Source organism: Delphinapterus leucas, chromosome 4 (genome assembly GCF_059928025.1).
Source record: "Delphinapterus leucas isolate spDelLeu-1000000601 "Yukka" chromosome 4, BTC_Dleu_Yukka2, whole genome shotgun sequence".
Lineage (NCBI taxonomy): Eukaryota > Metazoa > Chordata > Mammalia > Artiodactyla > Monodontidae > Delphinapterus > Delphinapterus leucas.
In genome coordinates this window covers 84,247,811-84,270,948 of record NC_143132.1, presented here as the reverse complement: position 1 = coordinate 84,270,948, position 23,138 = coordinate 84,247,811, and the positions used below count along the sequence as shown (strand labels likewise).

At 40.4% G+C, this 23,138-nt stretch overlaps 1 protein-coding gene across 15 annotated transcripts in view; it reads right to left on the bottom strand.

The window, feature by feature from the left end:
* The window catches only part of DCUN1D1 (defective in cullin neddylation 1 domain containing 1), a 74,085-nt gene extending 55,952 nt beyond the window's left edge, over positions 1 to 18,133 (bottom strand). For 5 of the 15 annotated variants that reach the window (XR_016393066.1, XM_089910799.1, XM_089910798.1 and 2 more), the window contains exons 1-4: positions 17,023 to 17,565; positions 5,504 to 5,720; positions 4,116 to 4,284; positions 1,812 to 1,942 (exon numbers count right to left, since the gene is read on the bottom strand). Coding sequence is in view for 13 of the 15 variants with exons in the window: in XM_089910799.1 (XP_089766925.1) it covers positions 1,812 to 1,942; positions 4,116 to 4,284; positions 5,504 to 5,720; positions 17,023 to 17,127 (622 nt within the window). In the remaining 2 variants the exon portion in view is untranslated. Of the gene's footprint in view, positions 1 to 788; positions 1,581 to 1,811; positions 1,943 to 4,115; positions 4,285 to 5,503; positions 5,721 to 16,687; positions 17,568 to 17,966 lie in introns of those variants that run through there. The other 10 variants (XM_089910803.1, XM_089910805.1, XM_022571347.3 and 7 more) reach the window with 9 other exon arrangements.
* Between the last annotated feature and the right edge of the window lie 5,005 nt (positions 18,134 to 23,138).

Genomic DNA, 23,138 nt, shown 5'->3' with positions numbered 1-23,138 from the left:
GCAACCTAAATTAATTGGAAAGGAGACTTCATTATTTCGAATTTTGCTTAATAGGTATTTTGTAAGTCTTAATTCAGTCACATTTAGTCACTCTTTAGGCCAATTCTCAAATACAAATGTTGTATATTCATCCCTTCTACTAGCTTTCAGTCACTTCTTCCAGTCTAATTCCTAGTCACATAATCCTTTTCTCAAAGCTTTTTTTCTAATCTAAAATATAAAGAATGATTAGTACAGGGGCTTCCCTGGTGGCGCAGTGGTTGAGAATCTGCCTGCCAATGCAGGGGACACGGGTTCGAGCCCTGGTCTGGGAGGATCCCACATGCCGTGGAGCGACTAGGCCCGTGAGCCACAATTACTCAGCCTGCGCGTCTGGAGCCTGTGCTCCACAACAAGAGGGGCCGCCAGAGTGAGAGGCCCGCGCACCGCGATGAAGGGTGGCCCCCATTTGTCGCAACTGGAGAGAGCCCTCGCACAGAAACGAAGACCCAACACAGCCAAAAATAAATAAACAAACAAAATGACGGAGGAATTATGTTTTAAAAAAGAATGATTAGTACAAGAGGCCCCTATTAGCCTCTCCAACTACTGTATCTTCAAAATCAAAAACTCACTTCCATCATTTGGGTAAGTTATTTAACTTGCTGTGCCTCAGTTTCCTCATCTGCCAAATAAGGATAAAAAATGTCTAGCACTCTATGACTGGCACATGGCAGCTGGTGAATTACTGAATGAAAAGAATGAATAACTCATAAAGTTGTTAAACACTAAATGAGGCAGTGTATGTAAAGTATTTAGCACACTGCCAGGCACACCAAAACCCCACATTAAATGGCTGTTACTGCCACCATCATCTTCAGTGCATCCCCATTGCCCATAAATTCCAATTTAAGCCTTTCTGTCCTGTTTTTAAAAGAAGGCTTATCTCACCAATTTAAGCTCCAAACAAACATTCCCACTAAAATCAAATCATTTTCTCTCTTCCACAAAGAAGCCAAGCTTATTTCTGAAGTCTTAGACCTTCGTTAATAACTATCCTCTCCCTGGAACATTTTTCATCATCCCTTGTGCAAATATCAAATCCTTTAGTTCTCATCACTTCTTGCCCAGGAAGCATTTCCCAACCATTCCTGCTTTTACTCATTTCTCCTTTTATCTAAAACCCTCACACTCATATTTATTATTTTGCATTATGTGCTACTGTCTACTTTTTCTGAATAATCTGCAAATTACACTGTAGCTTTTACCTCCACTTCCCTTAGCCATCCCCAAAGCAAATGTGTGGTTGTTTCTACAGTATAAACTGACTGATCTAAACTGTTAACGGTGGCTATTTCTGGATAAGATTATGAATGACAATCATTTTTTTATTCTTTCTTATAGTTTCCAAATAATTCACACCAAAAAAGAATACATTTATCTGGCATTCTGTGACTCAGAAATCTTACAATGCTATTTCAACAGATACATAGTGAAAAACTTATGAGCCTAAGATCCTATAATATCTTCTGAAAAATAAACGATCAAACATACATACCTATGTCAGTGGAATTTTAACAACTATTTTCTGTATTGTAGTTCTTAAAAAAAAAAAAAAAAATCAGTGTTTCACATATAGTATCCAGGGTAACACTGTTATTGAATAGGCAGGGTATTTTCTGATTAACTAGAAGTTCACTGTTTCTCAGTTATTTTTCAGTAACTGATAATGACTTTATGCTCAAAACACAGAACTTTCTATTACAAACGTGACGCTGTCAATGTATTTGAATATATCTGAAACACCAAATATAATTTTTAAAAATTCTTACCTAATCCTTTTTGTCCTGGATTCTTTGCAAAATTAAAAGTAAACTGGTAAAAATCCTTAAATCGTCCTGGTTCTTTCAATTCTTGTTCCATCTTGGGTATCTGGGCCTTTAGTTTTTCTATGCTGTCACATCTATATTGTAAAATTAAGTTTATAAAAGATAAACTTTTTCACTATATATTAAGAACATTTATTCCTACAACAGTTTATATTTCATAGAACTTCTTAAAAAATCCATTAAATTTTCATCTTTTTACATTACATAAACAAGTATGGGGTTAGATGGAGGAAGAAAAGATCTGGGGTGATTCAATAACTACTATTTTTAAAAGAAATGGGCTATTACTTTTAATTATGTAATTCACTGGACTGTCAACACACCCAAATTGTAGAAGTCCGCTGTAGTGAACAGATGAGAATGTATAGTAATCAGCTTTACAGTCATCAGTTCAAACTGTAGCAGATATTCCTTACATGGTAACAAATCACATGTCTAGCTTCCAAACAAATTGAAAGCATACTGTCTTGACTAGGTGAGGAAACAAGCATTCCTCTTGAAAACTTCTTGATATATACGAAGTATCATAATAAACATCATCTCCAACCATCTCCAACTGAAGTTACCTCAAATCAATATTAAACTTTATATGTGCAAAGCATTCAATTTCCAAGGAGCTGAAAGGGTCCAAGTACCAAGTCCTACTTTCCACATAACAGCCATAAGGTAGAAATCTTCGATCTGTTATAGATTCCACAAACCAAGCATTCCACTTTTTTTCCTCCAAATCATTTTTGCTTTTATGTTCCTTCCATGCTCTTTATAACAGCTCCCAGATTAGTTTGTAAATTAAAATTTTGATTTGGAAGTTCATTACATTTTACATGAACTCACTTTTAAATGGAAAAAAAAAAAAAGAGTTCTAATGAAACCTGTCCTGGCATAGAACATTTCAGCAAGTTCAGGATAAGGCAGGCTTTGGCTGTAGAACACAGTGGCTAGGCCAGTTATTAATTTATTGTCTCTCGGCTTTAAACTCACCCTTCTCTGCCCTACTTTGTGACTATCTGCAGTGGACCACAAATTGTGAAACTTCATTTTTCTTGCCAGCTGGTTCACTATTAGGTTCTACCAAGAGAGGGCGATGAAAGGCTGGAAGAGGACGAAGGAACTTTTCTTATCCCAGTCTGTTTTCTGCAGAGAGCAAGGGTTTCAGCGTGTTGGGAGGTCCCTGCAGTGTTCACCAATGGAGGCAACTTGCATGGCTCTGCAGCAAGTGGCCCCTAGCGAGCTTCTTCTCCACCAGAGAAGCAGGCAAGGCAAGCAGCGTGCTCCTACAGCAGCTACGCACTGTTTTCTGCGGTCGGAATCTCAGCCTTGTGGGGATCCTCTTAAGTGTCTAGGCTCCTTCCTTGTTTCCTTCCCTCCGTTCCAGGGGTGATGGCAGCTTCTTGCAACTGCCACCTTTGTTATGCTTAGTTTTCTTTTACCCCATTTACACAATAAAACAATTTTTTAAATTTACCCTGCTCAAATTACTGGTATGGTTTGTGTGTCTTGCCTGGACCCTGACTGATTACAATGTCCCTCAGGCCCAAGAATCAAAATGCCTGAGCCCAAATCCTGGCTTTAATACTACCTCTCTAGTTTCTCTGTACCTCCATTTCCTCATCTCTAAAATGCGGATATAAACACCACTTCTCTCACAAAGTTGTTGTGAAGTGGTAGGTGAAGTACTTATTTAGCATAGTTCCTGAAAGAAAATAAACGTTCAAAAAGTGTTTAGCTATTATCATTCAAAAGCACCCACTAAAAACAGAAAGGGCAGCCTGTTACCGATCCACAAATTGAATACTTCTGGAGCTTCATCAAATACTGCAACTAAAGGCCACAGGTAAAACCGCTACCTGTGACTTTTCAATCTATTTATACCAAGACATTTAGCTAATCAGTTGTCCAGGTCTATGCAGAACAAAAAGTGATTAGTAACTCCAAGATTTTAAATTCTAGGAGTTTGTTTATAAATTCAGAGTTCACAGCCTCACATTAGGAAATAACTTAAAACTTGCTCATTTCACTTACCCATGTAAAATATTAAAGCATAGTAATTTTAACATTAGTCAATCTCCCTTAGAAACAAATGATAAAAGCATAATGCAAATAGAGTAGGTTGTACTAACTACACAAATAACTTGACATGGGAAGGAACTAGCATATTAGCCCATTTCTATCTATACCAATGTTTGGGGGCACGAATGTCAGTTCCACAGTAACGTACCTAATTTCCTACGGTAATTATACACTCACCCTAATTCTGTCATGCCGTCCATGAACTCCTGTTTGGAGAACTCGCACTGTGTTGCTGCTCTGAACTTCCACGCGATGATCAACACACTAATGCTGGCCGGATCCAGTGCCAGGTCATCACAGAACTGCTGTATACCATCTATTCCAATTTTATTTTCATCTTGAGGATCTTCAAAAACAACAATGCAATATGAAATCAGTGCCATACTTTACTGTGCTACTCCTGAAACTGAGAAAGGTATTGCTTTATATTCCATTTTTTTAAATGATCACGATAGACCAAAAATATGAAGCAATACTGCTCTATGAGATTTTTTCCCCCTGTAATATTTAAAGCCACTTTGCCCCTAAAACAGCATTCTTACAATTAACAGCAAGATATATATCCAGATAGGCACCTGATTTTTAAGTCTCATTTATTCATATGAAAAAAGTTCTATACTTAACACACATTCAGAAAATCAGACATTCCTATATAGGGATAAAGGATTTTTACTGAACATAGCCACATTTTACAGAGGCATTCTAAACAGTATTATACACAGAAATTCTTTTTTTCTTAAAGTTCATTTCACTACAGAAATCACTTCTTAAAGAATATCGAAAAAAACATAAACTCTGCAATTCAATTTTAATCACAATACAAACATCTGTTGTTCAAATCAAAGAAGAAAACCCCCAACTATCAATATTTACTTTTCAGACAGCAAAAATTTAAATTCAAGAAGAAAGAGGCACTCATACACTGTTGTCAAATGTGATTTGCTAACATCTCTAGGAATAAAAAATTTGCACAGCCTTTGATTTTTGGGGCATGAGCTATGCATAAAATATAATCCCACTTTTGGAAAAATTATGAAATTTTTTTTTGCATATATATTTCTGCATAAACATAAAAGACACAGAAAGTTGGACACCAGGCTATTAAATATTGGTTCCCTCAGGAGAATAAATAAGCAAAAGATGGAGAAACTATTAACATTTTCTTTATTCAATCTATTCTGCATTAACTTTTTAAGTGTATATTACTTTATAATTATTTAAAGGTTATTAAAAGTATTAGGCAGGTTTTCTTAAAATCCGCTCAGCTGAGTTTTAGAAAATGAGGGAAAAAACCTAGTCCCCCAGCCCCCGTTCTCAAATTGGATCACAAAGGAGGAAAGGCGGGGGCGGGGGGTGCGGATAAAGGGGGAGGAAATAAAGACACTAAGAAGAAATTTTAGTGAAAAGAGGAAAATAATTTTTCAGATTTCTTAAAGTAATTCTAAGATCTAAAGAGCTCTGTATCCACCCAATTAATGGTCTCTGTATCATTTGATTTCTCACAGGAAGCATGTAAATTTGGAAAACCTCGTTCAAAATATTTAAAGTCACAAGCAAACACTCACCTTTGTATCTATTGTATAGTTGTTCTAACTTCTTCCTGTCCAATGATCCTTTTACACTCTCTCGTATATAAAGTTCAGGATTTTGGAAAAAATTGTCTGTTGCAACATCTAACTTCCAGTCATTTTGAGACAGACAACTTACTGCTGTTTTTTCACTAGATTGTGTGAAGATCATAAACTGACGAACTTTATCCTTCTGCGATGATTTCAACTTGTTCTATTGAAACCAGAAAATCAACTGAAACTCTGTGTAACATCACAAAAGACTAAGTATTTCTATACTGCTGACTAAATCATTTTTAGCAGTACTTTTTCCTCATAAAATATTAAAACGTTTAGTTCAAGACTTATTTTCGATCTATTAATCAGAAAGACAAATTTTTAAAAAATCTAAAACACAAAATTGGTATCATTTGGGGAAAGAAACTAGGACAGAGGCAACAGAAGTTCACCCACCCTGCATTTCTCCTAAAATTGGGTCCTGTGAGCATGTACAAAGGCTCTCGAAGGGAAGGAGAGCTACTCTCAAAACCTTAACCAAGCAACAAAGCTCTAAGAGATGCGTAAGGAGTGGTGAGGAAGACCACCACTAATGTCACTAATGGTGACATTATTTAGCCAGTCAGAACAGTCAAGTGACCCTGAGGAACAATGAGATTAACAGGTATTTGTTGCAGTCCTAAAACCCATTATAAAGAATATGGGGTGCAATTCTCCCCAACCTCACCCCCACCCTACCCCCTTGTTTTCTTGCTATTTTTACCAATGTGAGAAAGCAACAGAATGTGAGAACTCTGCATTTCTCCTCGCATGTCCAGGAACCAAGATAATTATCCACAGAATTTCCTCATATTTTCAGTCAAATCAGAAGCAGCGAAATATGAACAAGCACCCCCCGCATCCTTCCAACAAAGGTAATTTTTAACAGAATTCTCTCTTTTTCACCCTGAAAGAATCATCTCTTTCCCTTAGCCTGAATCTAGTAGACGTTCTCTCTAACCCTCAGGCCTACTGTAATAACCTTCTCTCACTGGCCTTGTATTGACACATATTCATTTCTCATCTAAGCCCTAAGCAAAATGCAGCAAGGCAATTAGGCCCTCCACTCTCTCCCAGTATCAAGGGCCATGTTCGTTTTCTCCTCTCACCCAAGCTGGTCTCCTGTGAAATTTCAGCCTCCCCAGTATTACTCTTCCCTCTCGCAAGTCCTAATACCATCTCTCAGCAAAATACTTGGGTTCTTCCTGAGCTATTATTGCAAATGAAGGGGGAAAAAAGCATGTGAGGAGGACACACATTAACAGATACAGTGTTCTGTGGTTTAAGCAGCACATCTGAAAACCCCAGCATTTTTGATCTGGCCCAAACTGACAGATCACAAACCTCAACCACCTGATTGTACAGATGAGAGAACAGACCCCAAAGGTTAAGGAATTTATTTTAAAAAATCACCCAGGTTACTATTAGTAGAAATGGGACAAGAACAGAAAGCTCTCATGAATCTGGGTCTTAGTAATCTTTCCATAAATCACACTGCTTGCTGTACATATTTATAAACCTTGTTAGGTTTTCAGGAAAAAGGCTACCAAAGATATAAATATTTCTACCTACCACAGAGTAAAAATAAGACTATGCAAAATCAAATATGAAAACCAACCCTATCTTTTATACCCTGGAGTCTAATCTGTCAGCCATACTCTTCTCTCTCTGTAAATATGTTATTGCTTAGGATTACAGATTAAAATCTCAATCTCTGTTCTCCATTAAAATTGAGAAGCTATAAATTCACTAACCTCCCGTTATTTCACAAATAACTCTACCACTTCTGGACACCTGATAACTCATATCTTATTATGGGACACATCTCTCAAATGTCTAGGAGTCTTCCCTCTTGAAAATATCTCCTCAAGATGTTATTCAATTGCAACAAACCCACAATGAAATCAAATGCCAAGGAAGATACCTGTCTTATTTTAATATACTGTTTAACTGAAAGGAAACCACTTGGATTTCAACTTTTGTTACTGAGAGCTATTTTTTAAATTAGTATACTTTTCTAAGAGATATAGTATACATAAGAGATACAGTATCTAAGAGATATAGTATGCTGACATATGTTTTAATCCTTTGAAGAACAGGGAAGTACCTAAGGGTCACTATGATCATCACTGACCACTGTATAATGCTGTACAAAGTACTGGAGATTAACCTAGAAGTATAACAACTACAGGCCACAACCTGGAAATTACTTTATAATTAAACCTGACATAACTTCTCTGTATAACCTTTTTCCATTCTCCTAAAAGTTAAAGGCAGCAAAACAATCAGGATTATTGGGGGTTTTACCATACAGTATTAAATCCAGTGTTCTCCCCTGAAGCTTGAATCGGTTTTGTTGAAGAGAGGGAGGAAAAACACAGCTTAAGTCGCTTGTGCAAGCCTAAAAGAGTTGTTCACTCTACTAATGACTTCCTGTTGGAAAGCAAAATATTAGAAAATCGGGGGGACCAAGTTAAAAAACAGTCTTATCCATAAAAACTAATAACAGAATTATGTAAGTGAATTCTTTAACTCCATTTCGTATCTTATTTGAAATAAAAGTATATGTAATCAATAATGTCTATGTATATGCAAATAGAAACTATTTTAACTGGTTTAAATTTCCAGTACATGGGGCAATATCAATATTTTTTAAGAAAAAGGGTTGCAGCTACCCATTTCCAACACCACAGAGGCTAATGAGTGATACCTCGCAGAGAACTGATAGTCTGAGTTCCTGCTAGGCCAAGTAGTAATAAGCAATTCCATTTCTGCAAAGTCTGATAAGTACCCTCCACTTTCTTGTACTTAAAATGTACTCTGACCATTTCTCTGTCAGCTCTCTGTGCCTAGAATAAATCTTAACACTTGTTCTCCTACTACGGAGGATGTACTCAATTCTGTAGTCCCAAAGGCTGTCCTAGAGGAAAGTTGGAGTGGGCTACACAGACCTGCCCTTTTCCCAAGCCTATTTAGGAGAGCTAAAACACTCCCACCCCCTTTTCCCAGGCCACAAGAGGGCACCAGGCAAGGTGTTCTGATTTTCTGAGTACAGCTCAAAGGTTTAAATTTCTATCAACTTAAGGAAGAGAAAAAGGGTATCTAGCCAGCAAAGAATTATTTTATAGGGGATGAGAGGGTGGATAGAAAACTGAGGTGGAAGAAATAACAGATGGGTTGTCTTTGTTTCTACTACAAACCCAGTGGGTATCTTCCTAAGAGCAAAAACATATGACAACTACAATGATTCAGCACTCAAATATAGTACATACTATTTAAGACTTATTTAAAAGGAACCAGAGTGGTCATTAAATAAGATTAGGCAATACAATCTTCAGGACTCAAACGTGAAAACTATCTGGAGATTATCAAATTTTCAAGGAAATTCAATATTGGTTAAGTATGTAAAATGTATAAAATACAGAATATACCCTGATTATTTATAATTCTAGCAAAAACGGGGGGAAGGAGAAAGGAAGAAGGGAGGAAAGAGGAGGAGGGAGATAAAGAAATGCTGTCTCTTGTAATAGAAAGCTAATAACTGCATCAAAGATTACCAAAGTTAGAAATACTATTATTACTATAATCTAAACAGTAAAAAGCACCTACTTACTCATCTTTCCAAAATAAAAGAAAATTTGGTTATCAATATACATTGTTTAATACTTAAATCTAGCATGTTTGCAATTGTTTTCCACTCAAGAAATTTAAGAGTTACATTTAAAATAACAGTTTATCTGGGAAAAAAAAAATCAAATACTTTGGATGTAGCCAAGTATCATATAGTCAAGTGTATGACCACTGAACTTACAAAGTCTACTGTGATAGAAGAATAGGGATTCAGAAAAACTCTATAATAAAAAAATAATGCTGCGCGCCCCGGGGAGCGGCCACGGGGAGGGCCGGGGGAGGGGACGTCACCCCTGCCCGCCTCCCACTGCCCCGCCCCCCACCCGCAGGCTCCCGAGCAGCAGTCGCGCCCAGCATCCCGCTGCCCGGGAACCTCCCACCGGGCTCAACTTAGGCTCGGAACTGCAGGTGAACATCTTCACTGCCCGGGAATCATTGAGTGTGTGGACAGGACAGCCTCCTTGGAAGGCCGGCTATACCAGAGTCCCGCCTCAACATGGGCCTTGCCATGGAAGCAGCTTCTCAGTCTGTGCCTGTCTGAGGATGCTGCCCATCATGGCACGGGGGCAGCCATCTCCCAGGGGGGCCTCATCGCCATCATCTGCAACGGCCTCCTAGGCTTCTTGCTGCTGCTGCTCTGGGTCATTCTCTGCTGGGCCTGCCACTCCCACTCTGCCAACATCGATTTCCTCTCCAAATCCAGTCCCAACTCCAGCCCTGGCCCCTGTCCCAAGAAGGCACCCCCGGCCCAGCTCAGCCGTGAAGGCAGCTACCTGCTGCATCCCTGAAGACCCCAGGCCTAGGCCGGAGTCTGGGACTTAAGTCCACCCCACTTGGAACCTGAAATTGGGATCCCGGGGTCCAGCCAGCCTGGGGTCCAGAACTCAGAGTCCAGCCTGTCTGGAGCTGGATCCAGCAGCCCAGAGTCTGGTCGGCCTGGCTCCAAGAGGGGCTCTGCTGGCCCTCGGTAGACAGGCCTGGGGTCAGGGTTCATGAGTTGGTGCTAGGGCCAGGGCCATCTGGACTCTGCTCCATCCCAGCAGTCGGGGCTGGGTCCACCCGCCCCCTAGGCCAAGCGCCTCTAGGCCCTCGAGGTTGGGGAAGCAATCCATGGCAATAATGGGAGGGTGTGGAGGCTGGGCCCCTCCTCTGGTCCTCCTACTGTTTGCTGGATAATAAATGGAACTACGGCTTAAAAAAAAAAAAAAAAAAGCTCATAAAGTTATAAAATTCCTCTTTTAAGTATTTCCATCAAGAAAAACAATAAACATGGAAAATTATTTTCTAGTTAAATAAAAATAATTTTAACAGGTAACATTTTTAAAAGCAAAAAATTAAGATTCATTATTTCTATTACTCTGAATAGAATCTCACCCTTAAGTTTCAATCTCTCACCCTTAAGTTTCAAATTCAGTCTAAACTCCAGAAAAAAAGACACCAAGGCCTTTATATATATATATATATATATATATATTTTTTTTTTTTTTTTGGCTGTACGCGGGCCTCTCACTGTTGTGGCCTCTCCCGTTGCGGAGCACAGGCTCCGGATGCACAGGCTCAGCGGCCATGGCTCACGGGCCCAGCCGCTCTGCGGCATGTGGGATCTTCCCGGACCGGGGCACGAACCCGTGTCCCCTGCATCGGCAGGCAGACTCTCAACCACTGCGCCACCAGGGAAGCCCCAAGGCCTTTATATTTTTAAAGGAATTAATTTCCTAACTCAATTCTAGTTATCTCAGGATTTGATGAATCTAGCTCACAAAAAAAAATGTTTAAAAAATCAAACACTGTAATGATCACCCATAATTTTCATTAAAAGCTCTGTATGTTGTTCTCATGTGTTTACCATATGATTAACAGTTTAACTTCATCTGAAATTTAGAAGAGCTGGTTTAAGTCCAGAAAATCATACTTTCCACATATGATACATAGTATGCAGCAGATATAGCCAAATGTTACCAATATCCCAAACCACTCATCTATAAAAGGCCTTCTCACAGATTATAGGTCTGAAGTCAAAAGTATAAGAAAAATCAATTCAACTAACCAGACTACCTACTCCTAGAGAAGACTTTCACCTAGGGGTAAAGTTCTACCAGAAAGCCAGGCTAAGAATCTAGGTAGGAGTAGCTAGAAACTCTCTTCCCTTCCACCTGCAGCAGAGAGGTGAAGAGTGCAGACTCTCAAATCAAACTGGCAGGATTTTAATTCCACCTGTGCCCCCTAATTGCTGTGTGACTTTGGGATAATTACTTAATCTCTGTGTGCTTCAATTTCTTCATTTGTAAATAGGGTGTGAAGGTTATCTGAACTAATTCAAGTTAAACTCTTAGAACTGTAACTAGCACATAGTAAGGACTCCTTACAAGTTCACAAAGAATATACTCCAGAGAAAAAAGTAATTTTATGTAAATAAGAAGAATAACAACCACCATAATCAGAACACTGGCAGCTAACGTTTATTTGAGCTCCTACTGTGTGCCAACTCTGTGCTAGGTATTTAATTATTAACAATTCTGCAAGGTGGTTATCACTGATTCTGTTTTACCAATGAGGAGACCAAGCCTCAGAGCTCATTTTATCTAAACAGACTTATCCAAAAAGTAGCAGAGCCAGAAATGAAACCCTGGTGCCTGGCTTCAAGGCATGCAGTTTTCCATTTCTTCTACATTGTTGTCAAGTAAGAGAGAAAACAAAAAGGGCAAAAATGCAACCACTGAGTAATTATTGTGTGCACTGGGGAGAGAGGGGAATTGTGAACAATATTTCTTCACCTATTTTTATGGAAAAGTTAAATAAGTAATCAACTGACCTTTTCCCTTTCAAATGTAAACAATTTGTATTCTGACTAAAAATTGCAAATTAAGCATTCCCTTACTAACTAAAAGACTAATTTAAGGATAGAACTTCCTTTCAGGGTTTTTTGGGAAGGGGGGAGGGGATAAGAGGTGGATTGGTTATTTTTAAGACAAGTAATTCATCAGGAAGGAAAAATGTGTTTATAGTCCTGTCATAGTCTATTTTTAAAAAGATGGCCAAAATCTATAGCTTTAACTATACAGAGGTGGAAAATTAGGGGCACTGAAAGTCAGGGTTTCCTTTTCCAATGAGAAGGCTTGAAACCCAGAGGGGGAAAAAAAAAAACATGTACAGGTTATAGCCAGATAACATAAGCAAATGTATACAATTTCAAATATTAAGCAAAACAAAAACAAAAACCCAAACCCTCAATATTCATGTAAATTATAATCTGCAGTTTAGAATAGTTACTCACGGTAGGCCTGTGGGTCTTATCATTCATCCCTACACTTCCTGCGCTTTGAATGACAGTTACAATGAACTCTTCTTTGAGAGGAGCTGCATTACTTCTAAGTCATAAGTGGAATAATATACTATACTGTGTAATCGTTGTACCCAATTATGTTTTATATTGATATAATGGCAATTCACCTGAAAAAATATTTCAGAAGTATATCTGTAAGATTCAAACTGGTTTTGTAGGCTTTTAAATAATTTTCCTCAAAGTTTTAAAAAAAATATTCCATTAATGAAAATTTAAAGGGTTTTCTCCTCCCCATCCTCAGAATTATTTTTCAAAACATGACTACCACTGTAAATGGAATAAATGTTTTGATCCTGGTTTACAGCAGACTGTTTTGACTATTAAAAAGTTATTTTTGCTAATTCCTGATTATCTTTGATAATGGGATAGAAATAACCTCCTTAAAATACTTGTGTTAGCCATCGTCTTTCAACTGATTCTCCCAAACTTATTGCTTGAACATTTAACAAGTAGTCAAGGTAGCTAATTTAAATTTGCTCCTCCTCTCCATAAACATCTTTTCTAAAGAAATCTTGAATTAACTAAAAGATTACTGAGGTGAAAACAAAACAACAACAAAAAAGAATTAAATGAGATTTTTAAAGTTCCACAGTTAAAGAACTTATAATAATGACTAGCATTCTACAGTCATGGATATTTGTTTCATAAAGAGAATAAATGATCCTCGAAAAATGAAATTTCCTAATTCTAAGATTTGGTATCTACTCAAGCCCTAAATCTAGAAATAGTAAAATCCTATGTATAATAAGTGCTTTAAATGTTTACTGAAACAAAAATATCCTATAACAAAGGAATGGGCCACGTACTTCAACTTAATCTCTGTTGCTGAACACTATTCAGTGTTGAGGGATTCGAAAGTATAATGCAATAGAATTCTTCAGCAAAGAACTGTTGAAAAGTAAATCTCTCTTAAAATTTTACAATGCAAATAAGCAGTTTAATCACTCTAAATGATTAGGTACTAATCATATAAAATGGATTCAACAAAGTGATGAAAGACATTTCAGTGGCATTTTCCCCTTCTGCTTTTGCTTTTTCTTAGGTGGGGGGTATACACCTAAAGTGACTAGGTAAACTAGATAGTCAGCAGGTTATTCAAGAGCTTGTTTGTGTCCACAAAGCAACTGAATCCTATTTGGAACTATCTCTCTTCATCAAATGTCATGGCTAATACTATCACAACTTGAACAACACCACACTCAAATTTAAAAGGGGGCTTTCTCACAGATTTTCATTATGCTTGACCCAAACTACAAAGCCAAAATCAAAAGAGCCACTTGACTCACATGAGCTCAGCTCTTTTAAAACTTAAAAAACAAAACAAAAAAACTACAAGTTAATTTTACTTTCAACTTTTTTTTTTTACCATATGTACCAAAAAAGTTCTAATTTTTCAATTAAATGTTTACATCAGATCATCTGATTTGATATGGGAACAACTAGGTCACTATTCAATATAAGGAAGAAACCAGAGTGAAACCAATCAAAAGTTCCACACCTATACGGAAGGGGTGCTTGCTGGGTGTTTAAAAAAAAAAAGAAGAGGAGTAAATAAACTGTGGAACCAGAGACCAGGCTGCTAATCCCTGCTCTGTCATATACTAGCTCTTTACCTTGGCAATCTCTTCAGAAACACTAAACCTCTTTTTCAGGTATGTTAAAAGATGGTAGCAATACCTATCTCACAAACAGGGGTGGAGATAATATAAGAGTTGTGAATTGTCTGACTAGCAGACGTTATGTTCTCAGTAAAGATTAAGGTACTTCTTCCTTCCCAAAGGCCCAGTTTTCTGCATACAGTCATTAAACATGCAAACTACCAGAACATACTCAAAAGCAATCTACAAAAGAGACTGTGTTGTGTTGTTTTTATTAACCAGCATGGCTAGGTAAACTTGATGTTCAACTAGTTTTTATTGAATATTGGACAGTCATCTTAATCAGAATTCAAAACTCTGCACACAGAAACTGCATAAGTTGTCTTTAAAAACTGCTTGGAAGATAATTAGGTATACTATAATTTTAATAGGACACTATGAGAGAGTAGAAACAAGGTCTATCATACTACTCAGAATCCTTCACTGGCTTCCCATTTCTCTTGGAGTAAAAAAACACAATATCCTTACAATAGCCACCCATGCCCATCTCCACTCCTTACCACTCAGACCTCATCTGCTCCAACGCCCAACATGGCCCCCTCCCCCCACCACGTTACCCCAGCCACACTGGACTCAGTGCTCCTCAAACTCTCTCTGACCACATCTGTGCATGGCTTACTCCTTCATCTCCTAGTCAGCTCAAAACCCACTTCATCAGTGGTGCAAACACCATTTTGCAACCCCAAATCCACTGTGCCCCAACACTCCCAATTCTCCTCCCTGACACTGCTTTTCTCCCATAGCCCTTAACACCTTCTAACATAGCAAGGAAGAAAAATATATGCTATGTTTATTATTTGTCTCTCCCTACTAAAATGTAACCCTCACCAGGGCAGGGATTTTTATTTTTTCAGTGGGGATATATATATATATATATATATATATATATATATATGTATTTATTTATATAAAAATACATGTGTGTATATCTATATCCTCAGTGCCTAGAACAGTGCCTGGCACATTAGGCATTTAAGAAATAATTATTAAAATTAATTAAGGCCCTCCCTTAATTTACTTATGTATATGCAAAACAATGTGAAACGAGTTCTACAGAGACAACCTTCAACAGGCCTACATTAATCTGGACTTGCAAACTCTGATATTTGTTGAAAATATAATCTTAAATTTCAAAGTCCATACATTTTTTTTAAAAAACATTAAAAACATAGTAAATTAACACCATTAATTTGAATTTTGTTATTTAACATTTTCATTAATAACACTTGGGTTTCCCTCTGTTTAAATGAGTAAATTAATTTCAAATCCAATTTTCAACCATTTCTTTAGATTTCATGTGAGTTAAAAGATTACATGTACCACAAATACTGGGGGAAATAGTAAAACCAGGAAAAGTTAGTTTCAGTTCTGCAACTAACAATTTTGCAAACTTGAACCTCAAAACCTCCTTGATCTTCAATTTCTTCTTCTGTAAAAGGGAAGAGGAGTAAATTAGATGATCTCTGAAGCCATTTCAGGTCTAAAAATTCTATGATGCTGTGAGTCTATAAAAATCTAGTAGGTTACACAGTCTACAAACTTCTCACACATCTAAGAAAAATAATTAAAATCAAAATTTTTAGCTGAATGTAACTTTGGAAATCATCAAATCCTGTCCTCTTACAAATAAGAAAACAAGCCAAAAATCAAACACTTTTTAAAAAGATTTTCAGGGGTAACAGAATATTGTCTAGTTTTGGAGTTATTTTTGGTCTTTCTACGTGGGTGTCAGGTAGGTTAAATGAACAATTTTTTTTTCTTACACAACATGTTCAGATATCCTGTCATTTAAATTTGCCCCAGAATTGACAATATAACATGTGCTCTAGAAATGGGCTGCATTACACACACTGAAAAACATTAACCCCAAAATTGTATCAAGAAATAATTATAAGTAAAATAAATTTACAATGAAAAACTTAACTAGAAAATTCTTATGGCCTAACTTCTATTAGGGCCCATGATAATTTAGTTTCCAAACTAACAAGAGCATACCAAGACAATTATAGTGACATGTTCTGAGTTCAGCCACAAAAAGTGTTTTAAATTAGTGATATCTTGTCATTAGTAGTGTAATTAAATAGTTATGGCTAAGTTCCAAAACTAGCTAATTTAATAGTAGTAAAAGGACAGAAGCTTACAAGCTCCAATACAAGCTGAACTCTCATATGAACCACATGACTCCTGAATTCATAACAAGTAAGGAGCATTATCAACACTTTGGATTCCAGAGGATGATGCTGATTGGAGACTATTATGAGCGGAACACATTTCAATGCTCTCACAGAGTGTTTACCGGGGAATTACATTTCATTACTTCAAGCATACTCTTACAAGCCAAGAGTCTGGAAACTTCAGGAGTAATGTCTATGACCGTCAAATGCTTGAGAAATTGGAAACTGTTTAGCCGCCCTGGTGGATCTTTAAACACTGTAACATCAATCTAAACAATCACCTGTACTTTATAGCAAAGTTTTCTTACAAATACAAATGGTAAACTTTCATGGAACTTACCACAGAACCTACGTTCTTGAGTATATGGCAAACTAAACCACATATCCATACGCGCGACACCAAAATTCTGCCAAGTTGGAGGCTGAGACTAGGTAAGTGTCATTCAGCAGAAATAAGACCAGCTGAAAACAAGACACCGGGGCATTCCCTTAACAGACACACACATACACCCTCCTCAAAGAGGCCTTTATGCTCCCCATGAGCAAAAAGAGAAGAACATCATTTTTACTGTCTATTCATACAGTAACCTGCATGGAATTCAACTCATGCTCAGATTATAATACTAAACATAGCTTCTGAAAAACAGAATGTCCAAGAATCAGGTACATAATTACCAAAATGTAAACAGATAACTTGAATACCACGTCTTCAAGCTTGTAAGACATTTTCCAAGCAAAAAAGGGAGAGGAGACTAACTTGACAAACTGTTTTTTAAACATCACGAATGGTTTTTAACTGGCATAATAAAGCAATTACTCCTCCCACCCCAAGGAAATAAAATATGTGCCCAAAAGGTAGCAAGTCTGTTTCTCCTAATTTTATGAAATGAGAACAGGTTGCACTTCCGTACTCCCCCCTCCCCCCACGTCCCCCAAGCTCAGCGGTCTCCCATGTTTTCAGTAGAGAGGTAAATATAACCTCCACCAACTGGCCAGTGAAACTCCCATTTTCCAGGACTACGGGGCGCATCGAGAGGTGATGGAGAAAGGAACAGGGCTGTTACCCCGCCCCAAGCAAAACTGCCTGGAGACTTGAGGGGTGTTGGAGCCGGAGCGGAGGAGGGAGGGGAGAGCCGGGAAAGTCTTTCCTTCTCCCCCGGCGGAGCGGAGGGGGAAGCCCCGGCTCCGGGCGGGGGGAGGCTCCTCACCCGGAACCCCGGACCCCGGTCCCAGGCCAGACACAATGGAGCAGGCGTGGGGGCCGGGCAGAGACGGAGCCGTTGCCCCATCCCCTCCCCCCGCCCCAACACCCCCCCTAGCCACGCCGGGCCCAGCAAGGGGCACCCGCGGCCGCTCCCCGCGCCCCAAACTACCCGGGGCTCCCGACTAGGCCCGGCTCCGCTCCGCCTCCTCGGCTCTCGCGTAGCAGCGGCGCCCGGGCGGGAAGGGGCGAAGGAGGAAGGGAGAGGCGGGGAGGAGAGCCCCGCCGGGGAGCTGGACGGAGGCCGCGGGCCGAAGCTCGGGGCGGCAGGGTCGCCGCGGGGCGGAGGGCGGCCGGGGCGGGGGTGCGCGGCTGCGCCGGCCCCCAGCCGGCGGGGCGGGCGGCCGCAGTGCCTCACCATGTTGGTGTCCTCCAGGCCTCTCCCCTCCTCCTCCGGCTCCGCAGCGAATGGACGGCGGCGGCGGCGGCGGCTCCTCTCACGGGCTCGCCGGGCTCCCGCTCATGCGCAGTGCGGGGCGGCCCCAGCGCGGCCCGAAGAGGCAGCCCCGGGCCTCCGGGAGGCGGAGGGACTGGGGCGGGCGGCTGGCGCCCCGCGCGGGGCTTCCCCTGGGCGCGAGGGTCCCCCCGGGCGGGGGGCGCGGGGGGGGGCCAGGGGGCGACGCACACGCTGCGCGCGCCGACATCCTCCCGCCGCGCCCGGCCCGGGCGACACCACCTCCGCTTCCTACGCGCTCCTTCCGCCGTCCGATGGCCAGGGTCGTGTCTACACCGTCTCGAGGAGGGGAAGAGCTGTGTGGCTGATAACTTAAGCAGCTGGGGGCGACTGGAAGGGCTAGGACTGCGGCGCTAGATCTGTCCCAAACCACCCCTCCCCATAAATATCCAAAAAAAAAACCGGAAGAAAACAGTAAAAACACCTCGACCCCCAAGTGTTTTCTTCTCCCAGTCCAGTGTCTGGACTGCGTCGGGTGCCCCACGTGAACATGCCAGAGGAGACCTTAGTCTAGCCATGTGGGAGCTGGAATGCCCTTTGGCATGGCCCAGACTCTAACCAGACCTGTGTCCACAGGAAGACTGGTGGGATGGCCCTAGGGTTCCAGGCGAGGAAGGCTGAGGATTCAGGGCCCCATTCATGCCACACTGGTGGCAGATATCAGCGCCTACCACTTTCTCTAAATATCCACTTAGTTCAACCTACCTAGGGTAAAGTTTTGGGAAGTAACGAACATCTTTTTTTACCGAGGGTTGATGTCAGGCTTGTCCTAATTTTGGTTCTAAGTCTGCTAAGGCTGAGGGTACCAGGATTCTCTGCTAAGGGTCAAGTGGACAAGTATGTGCTGCAGGGAGTAGAAAAGACTCTTTGGAGTGGTCCCTGCCCTTAAGAAATTGACTATCCAATTGAAGAGATGAGACACTTTCACACACAAAGGAAGGAAATAAGAAAAACAGGTAATAAAGCAAACATCAGAAAATCACATCTAAGACTGAGCCAAAAAATCTGTGTTTCAGAACAGAGCCAACCTGAGTGGAAGCGTTATCACCCTCACCTGTTATCACTGTACTCGGCAACATCCTTTTCCCCCCAACCCTGGCATAATCTGCCAGATCAACCCTATAACGTTATGGCTTTGAAATTCTTATCAAAGCAACAGAACTTCTTTGGCAGCTCCTGGGGGCCTCCTAACACTTCCTGGAGCAGCCATGTATCAGGAGCTCCTGGGACTCTACCAAAACAGATCCTGGGCCACCACTAAGCATACATCCATTCTTCTCAACAACCTTCAGTGTATACATATTAATGTGCCAGTCTCCTTGCTAGGCTCTGGGAAAACAGCTTGGTCAGGACAGGCCAGATCTGCCTTGTGGAGCAAGCCTGAAGCTGGACCACATCCATGGATGTTCTCCAGGAATTCACCTAGCATTTGACCTGAAATATCAACTAACATCTAGGGTCTTAATGAAGAGGATTCACTGTATCTCTTTCCCCATACTGTTATACTTCACTGAGGTAATACCTCATGGGTTTTAAGCTCTTTTTCCTAATTGCCAACTCCAGCGAACAGCTCTTAGTTCTCATTCTACTTGACCTATCTCCTGCATTAGAACACTTCTTCCTTAAATTCCCTCTCCATCATTTTCCATGATCCACTTTCTTCTGTGTTTCCTCCTTCCTCTGTGACCACTCTCCTTGGCTGGCTCAGCTCTCTTTGGCTCTTAAATCGTGGGATTTCCAGAACTATCCCTGAATCTCTTCCTGTATATGAGCTGTGTCATACTCTCACTCACATTCGCACAATGTCAGCTACTACCTGTGTCTTGAGGAGTCCTAAATCTTGACTTCTAAGGTCCTGAGTGGCAGGCCTACACACTAATTTTGGTTGCTCCACAGGCCTGTCAATCTTGACAAATCCAAAACCTTATCCCCAAACCTGCTTTTCCTCCTGTCTTTTTACCAGATCATCCAAGCCAGAAATCTAAGAGTCATTCACAACTACTTCATCCACCGTAATCTAATCGCTCACCAAACCTCATCAGTTTTACCACCTAAACAACTTTGCATTTGCATTCTATTCTCTATCCCTCAGCCAAGCCTATATTATCTCTCTTCTCGTCAACAGCCTCTTAACCAATGTTCTGGCCTCTACTCTTTCCCCACCGCTCCAGAGTTCTCTTTCTATAACACAAATCTGAATTTCATCCTTAAAACTCTCCTTGGGCTCCATAAACATGAGCCTCTTTGGTGTGGCATACAAGGCTCTCTCCCCATAATCTGTCCAGTCACCTTGCTGTTTTCCACCACCTCCCACACAAATACACCTCATATTTCAGTTTTAACAATCCAAGCCTGCCATTTCTCATTCTGCTATCCCTGGAGGACTGGCTAACACTGACTGAGGGCTTTCCATGTACCAGGCACTGTTTTAAACCCATGACACATTCTAACTCACATAATCCTCACTTCAACCTATGAACTATGACCAATGATTATGCCCATTCTACCAAGGAAGAAACTGAAGAATGGGGAGGTTAAATAACATGCCAAATGTTCCTCAGCTGATATGTAGTAGAGCTGGTACTTAAACCCAGATAGTCTGGCTACAGACTCTATTCTCTTAACCACCACACTGTATTTCCTACCAAGACCTCACACTCAACTCAAAGACCATCTTCTCTGTGATTATCTGCTGACCTCATCACCTGGATTCCAGCTGGTAGGTATGTTTCTCCTTCTGTACTTCTGTGACTGCCTGTATACACTTCTATTACACTTATGACCTATGATAATTATTAGCCGTCATGACTTTCCCTGCCAGGTTGTGCACTGCTCCAGGCCAGAGACCCAGTTGCACACATCTTTGAGTTTTCAGTGTCAAAATGAGTGCCGAGGGACTTCCCTGGTGGTCCAGTGGTTAAGAATCCGCTTTCCAATGCAGGGGATGCGGGTTTGATCCCTGGTCAGGAACTAAGATCCCACATGCCGCGGGGGCAACTAAGCCCACGTGCTGCAACTACTGAGCACGAGGGCCACAACTAGAGAGCCCACGTGCCACAATGAAGCTCCTGTGTGCCACAACTAAGACCCGATGCAGCCAAAGTAAAAAAAATAAATAAATAAATATTTTTAAAAATGAGTGCCAAGCATCATATAGGAGATATATATATATATATATATATATATATATATATATGCTATGTGGTAATACTTGGATAAATTAAAAGAAAGAAGTTATCTAATTGATGTCTTACCTGCCTTAAGACTGTGCCTATATTGTTTGTTATTGTAATGGAATGTCTTTCGTCCTTGGCAGATGTATGTTATACCATATGGTCAGATGGTAAATGTAGTAGCAACGGTACCCATTACTGCACTTCCAAGTTACAGTACTGAATGTGAAGTGGAGAATTATTACTCAATCGTTATTGAGTTAGAGAAACATACTTGTTAAAATTGTCCTGATTACTTTTTTTTTTTTTTTTTGGCGGTGCGCGGGCCGCTCACTGTTGTGGCCTCTCCCGTTGCGGAGTACAGGCTCCGGACACCCAGGCTCAGCGGCCATGGCCCACGGGCCCAGCCGCTCCACAGCATGTGGGATCTTCCCGGACCGGGGCACGAACCCGTGTCCCCTGCATCGGCAGGCGGACGCTCAACCACTGCACCACCAGGGAAGCCCTGAGGTTTCTTAAGTAGAGAATTTGTAAAGATTTTCTGCAGTGACAATCTCAATATAACAAGAAAAATAAGATAGAAACATCTAGCTGAAATCCACTATCATTCTCCCTTTCCCCCACAAGATAGATATCTGTATCTATACATAGATATGAAAAAATATATCGATATATAGATACACATATGTATATATATACACACACATATGTGTGTGTGTATATATAGAGAGAGAAAACGCATACACACATATATAGTCACTGTATACTTAAAGATACATAGACAAGTATACAGTATTTGTACATAGCATAATTTTTCTAGGTAAAACATGCAACTATTTGAAAATAATTGTTGCCTCAGATGTTTAAAATTCATGTTAAGATATATTTGCTGATAAAATTGTTACAAGTCTGTTTAAAGAAACATGTAAAACCAAGGATTCCATACTTTAAAAATCTATCTTTCAGCAAAGAGAAAGAGCATAAGTAATCTGAAAAGACAGATTGCTAACATTTCTGGTAGTTCATCTAGCTAAAATTAAGCTTGCAGGGTAACTATGTAGACATAGTTACAGTTCAAAGGCACTAGTCTGGGACACACAGCCACCACCCTCCCACACTTAACTTGGGTGGACTCAGTTTTGCCCAACATTTACATAAACGTGCTTATTGAATTCAAGCTTGCCTATTTATAAATATGTAAGAGTAAATGAGACTGACCAATGCAACCTATTTTAGTTAGAGCGAAACATGACATTTAGATTTTATCAGTCCAGAATTATAACTTTTTAAAGGTACAGCAGACAGGATTAGGCCTCAAGGACAGGGATGTCTAATGTGAGAACCGTGGTCCCAAATTCACACCAAACTCACTGGAGTAGGGGAAGAGGTGGAAGGCTTTGGGCACTCCTGTCCCTGATAAATGTTACCAGTGAAGCCAAAGAAATGACTGCCTGAGACTCTTTCCCCAACATTCGGAACCATTTGTAAAGGAATCCTTAATCAGGACAAGGGAATAAACTTCAAGGAGTGTCCCTAGGAAACTGGACACCATTGTCCTCTTCACACAAAAGAGCCAATAAAAGCAGTATTCCAGTGGGTCACCTTCTAAATAGGAAAATGGGAATATTCACCTCAAGGTACATGTGAATCTGTTGATTTTAGCTGCTCCACACTCATGGTAGAGGAACGGAATTTGCAGTAACAGCTGAGACTGGAGGGCCAGCAACGGGAAACCGTCTGAGACCATCACTGATGATGTCACAATGCCCTACTGTCCCAGGAGGTCCATCTTGGACCTCCCTGCCTGGCTCAGCTTGGTCCTTCCTACATGATACTGTGGCTCAGCCCAGGTATCTGCCTAGAACAATTCTGCTCAGTTGCAAGGAGTGAATTCATTGAAATC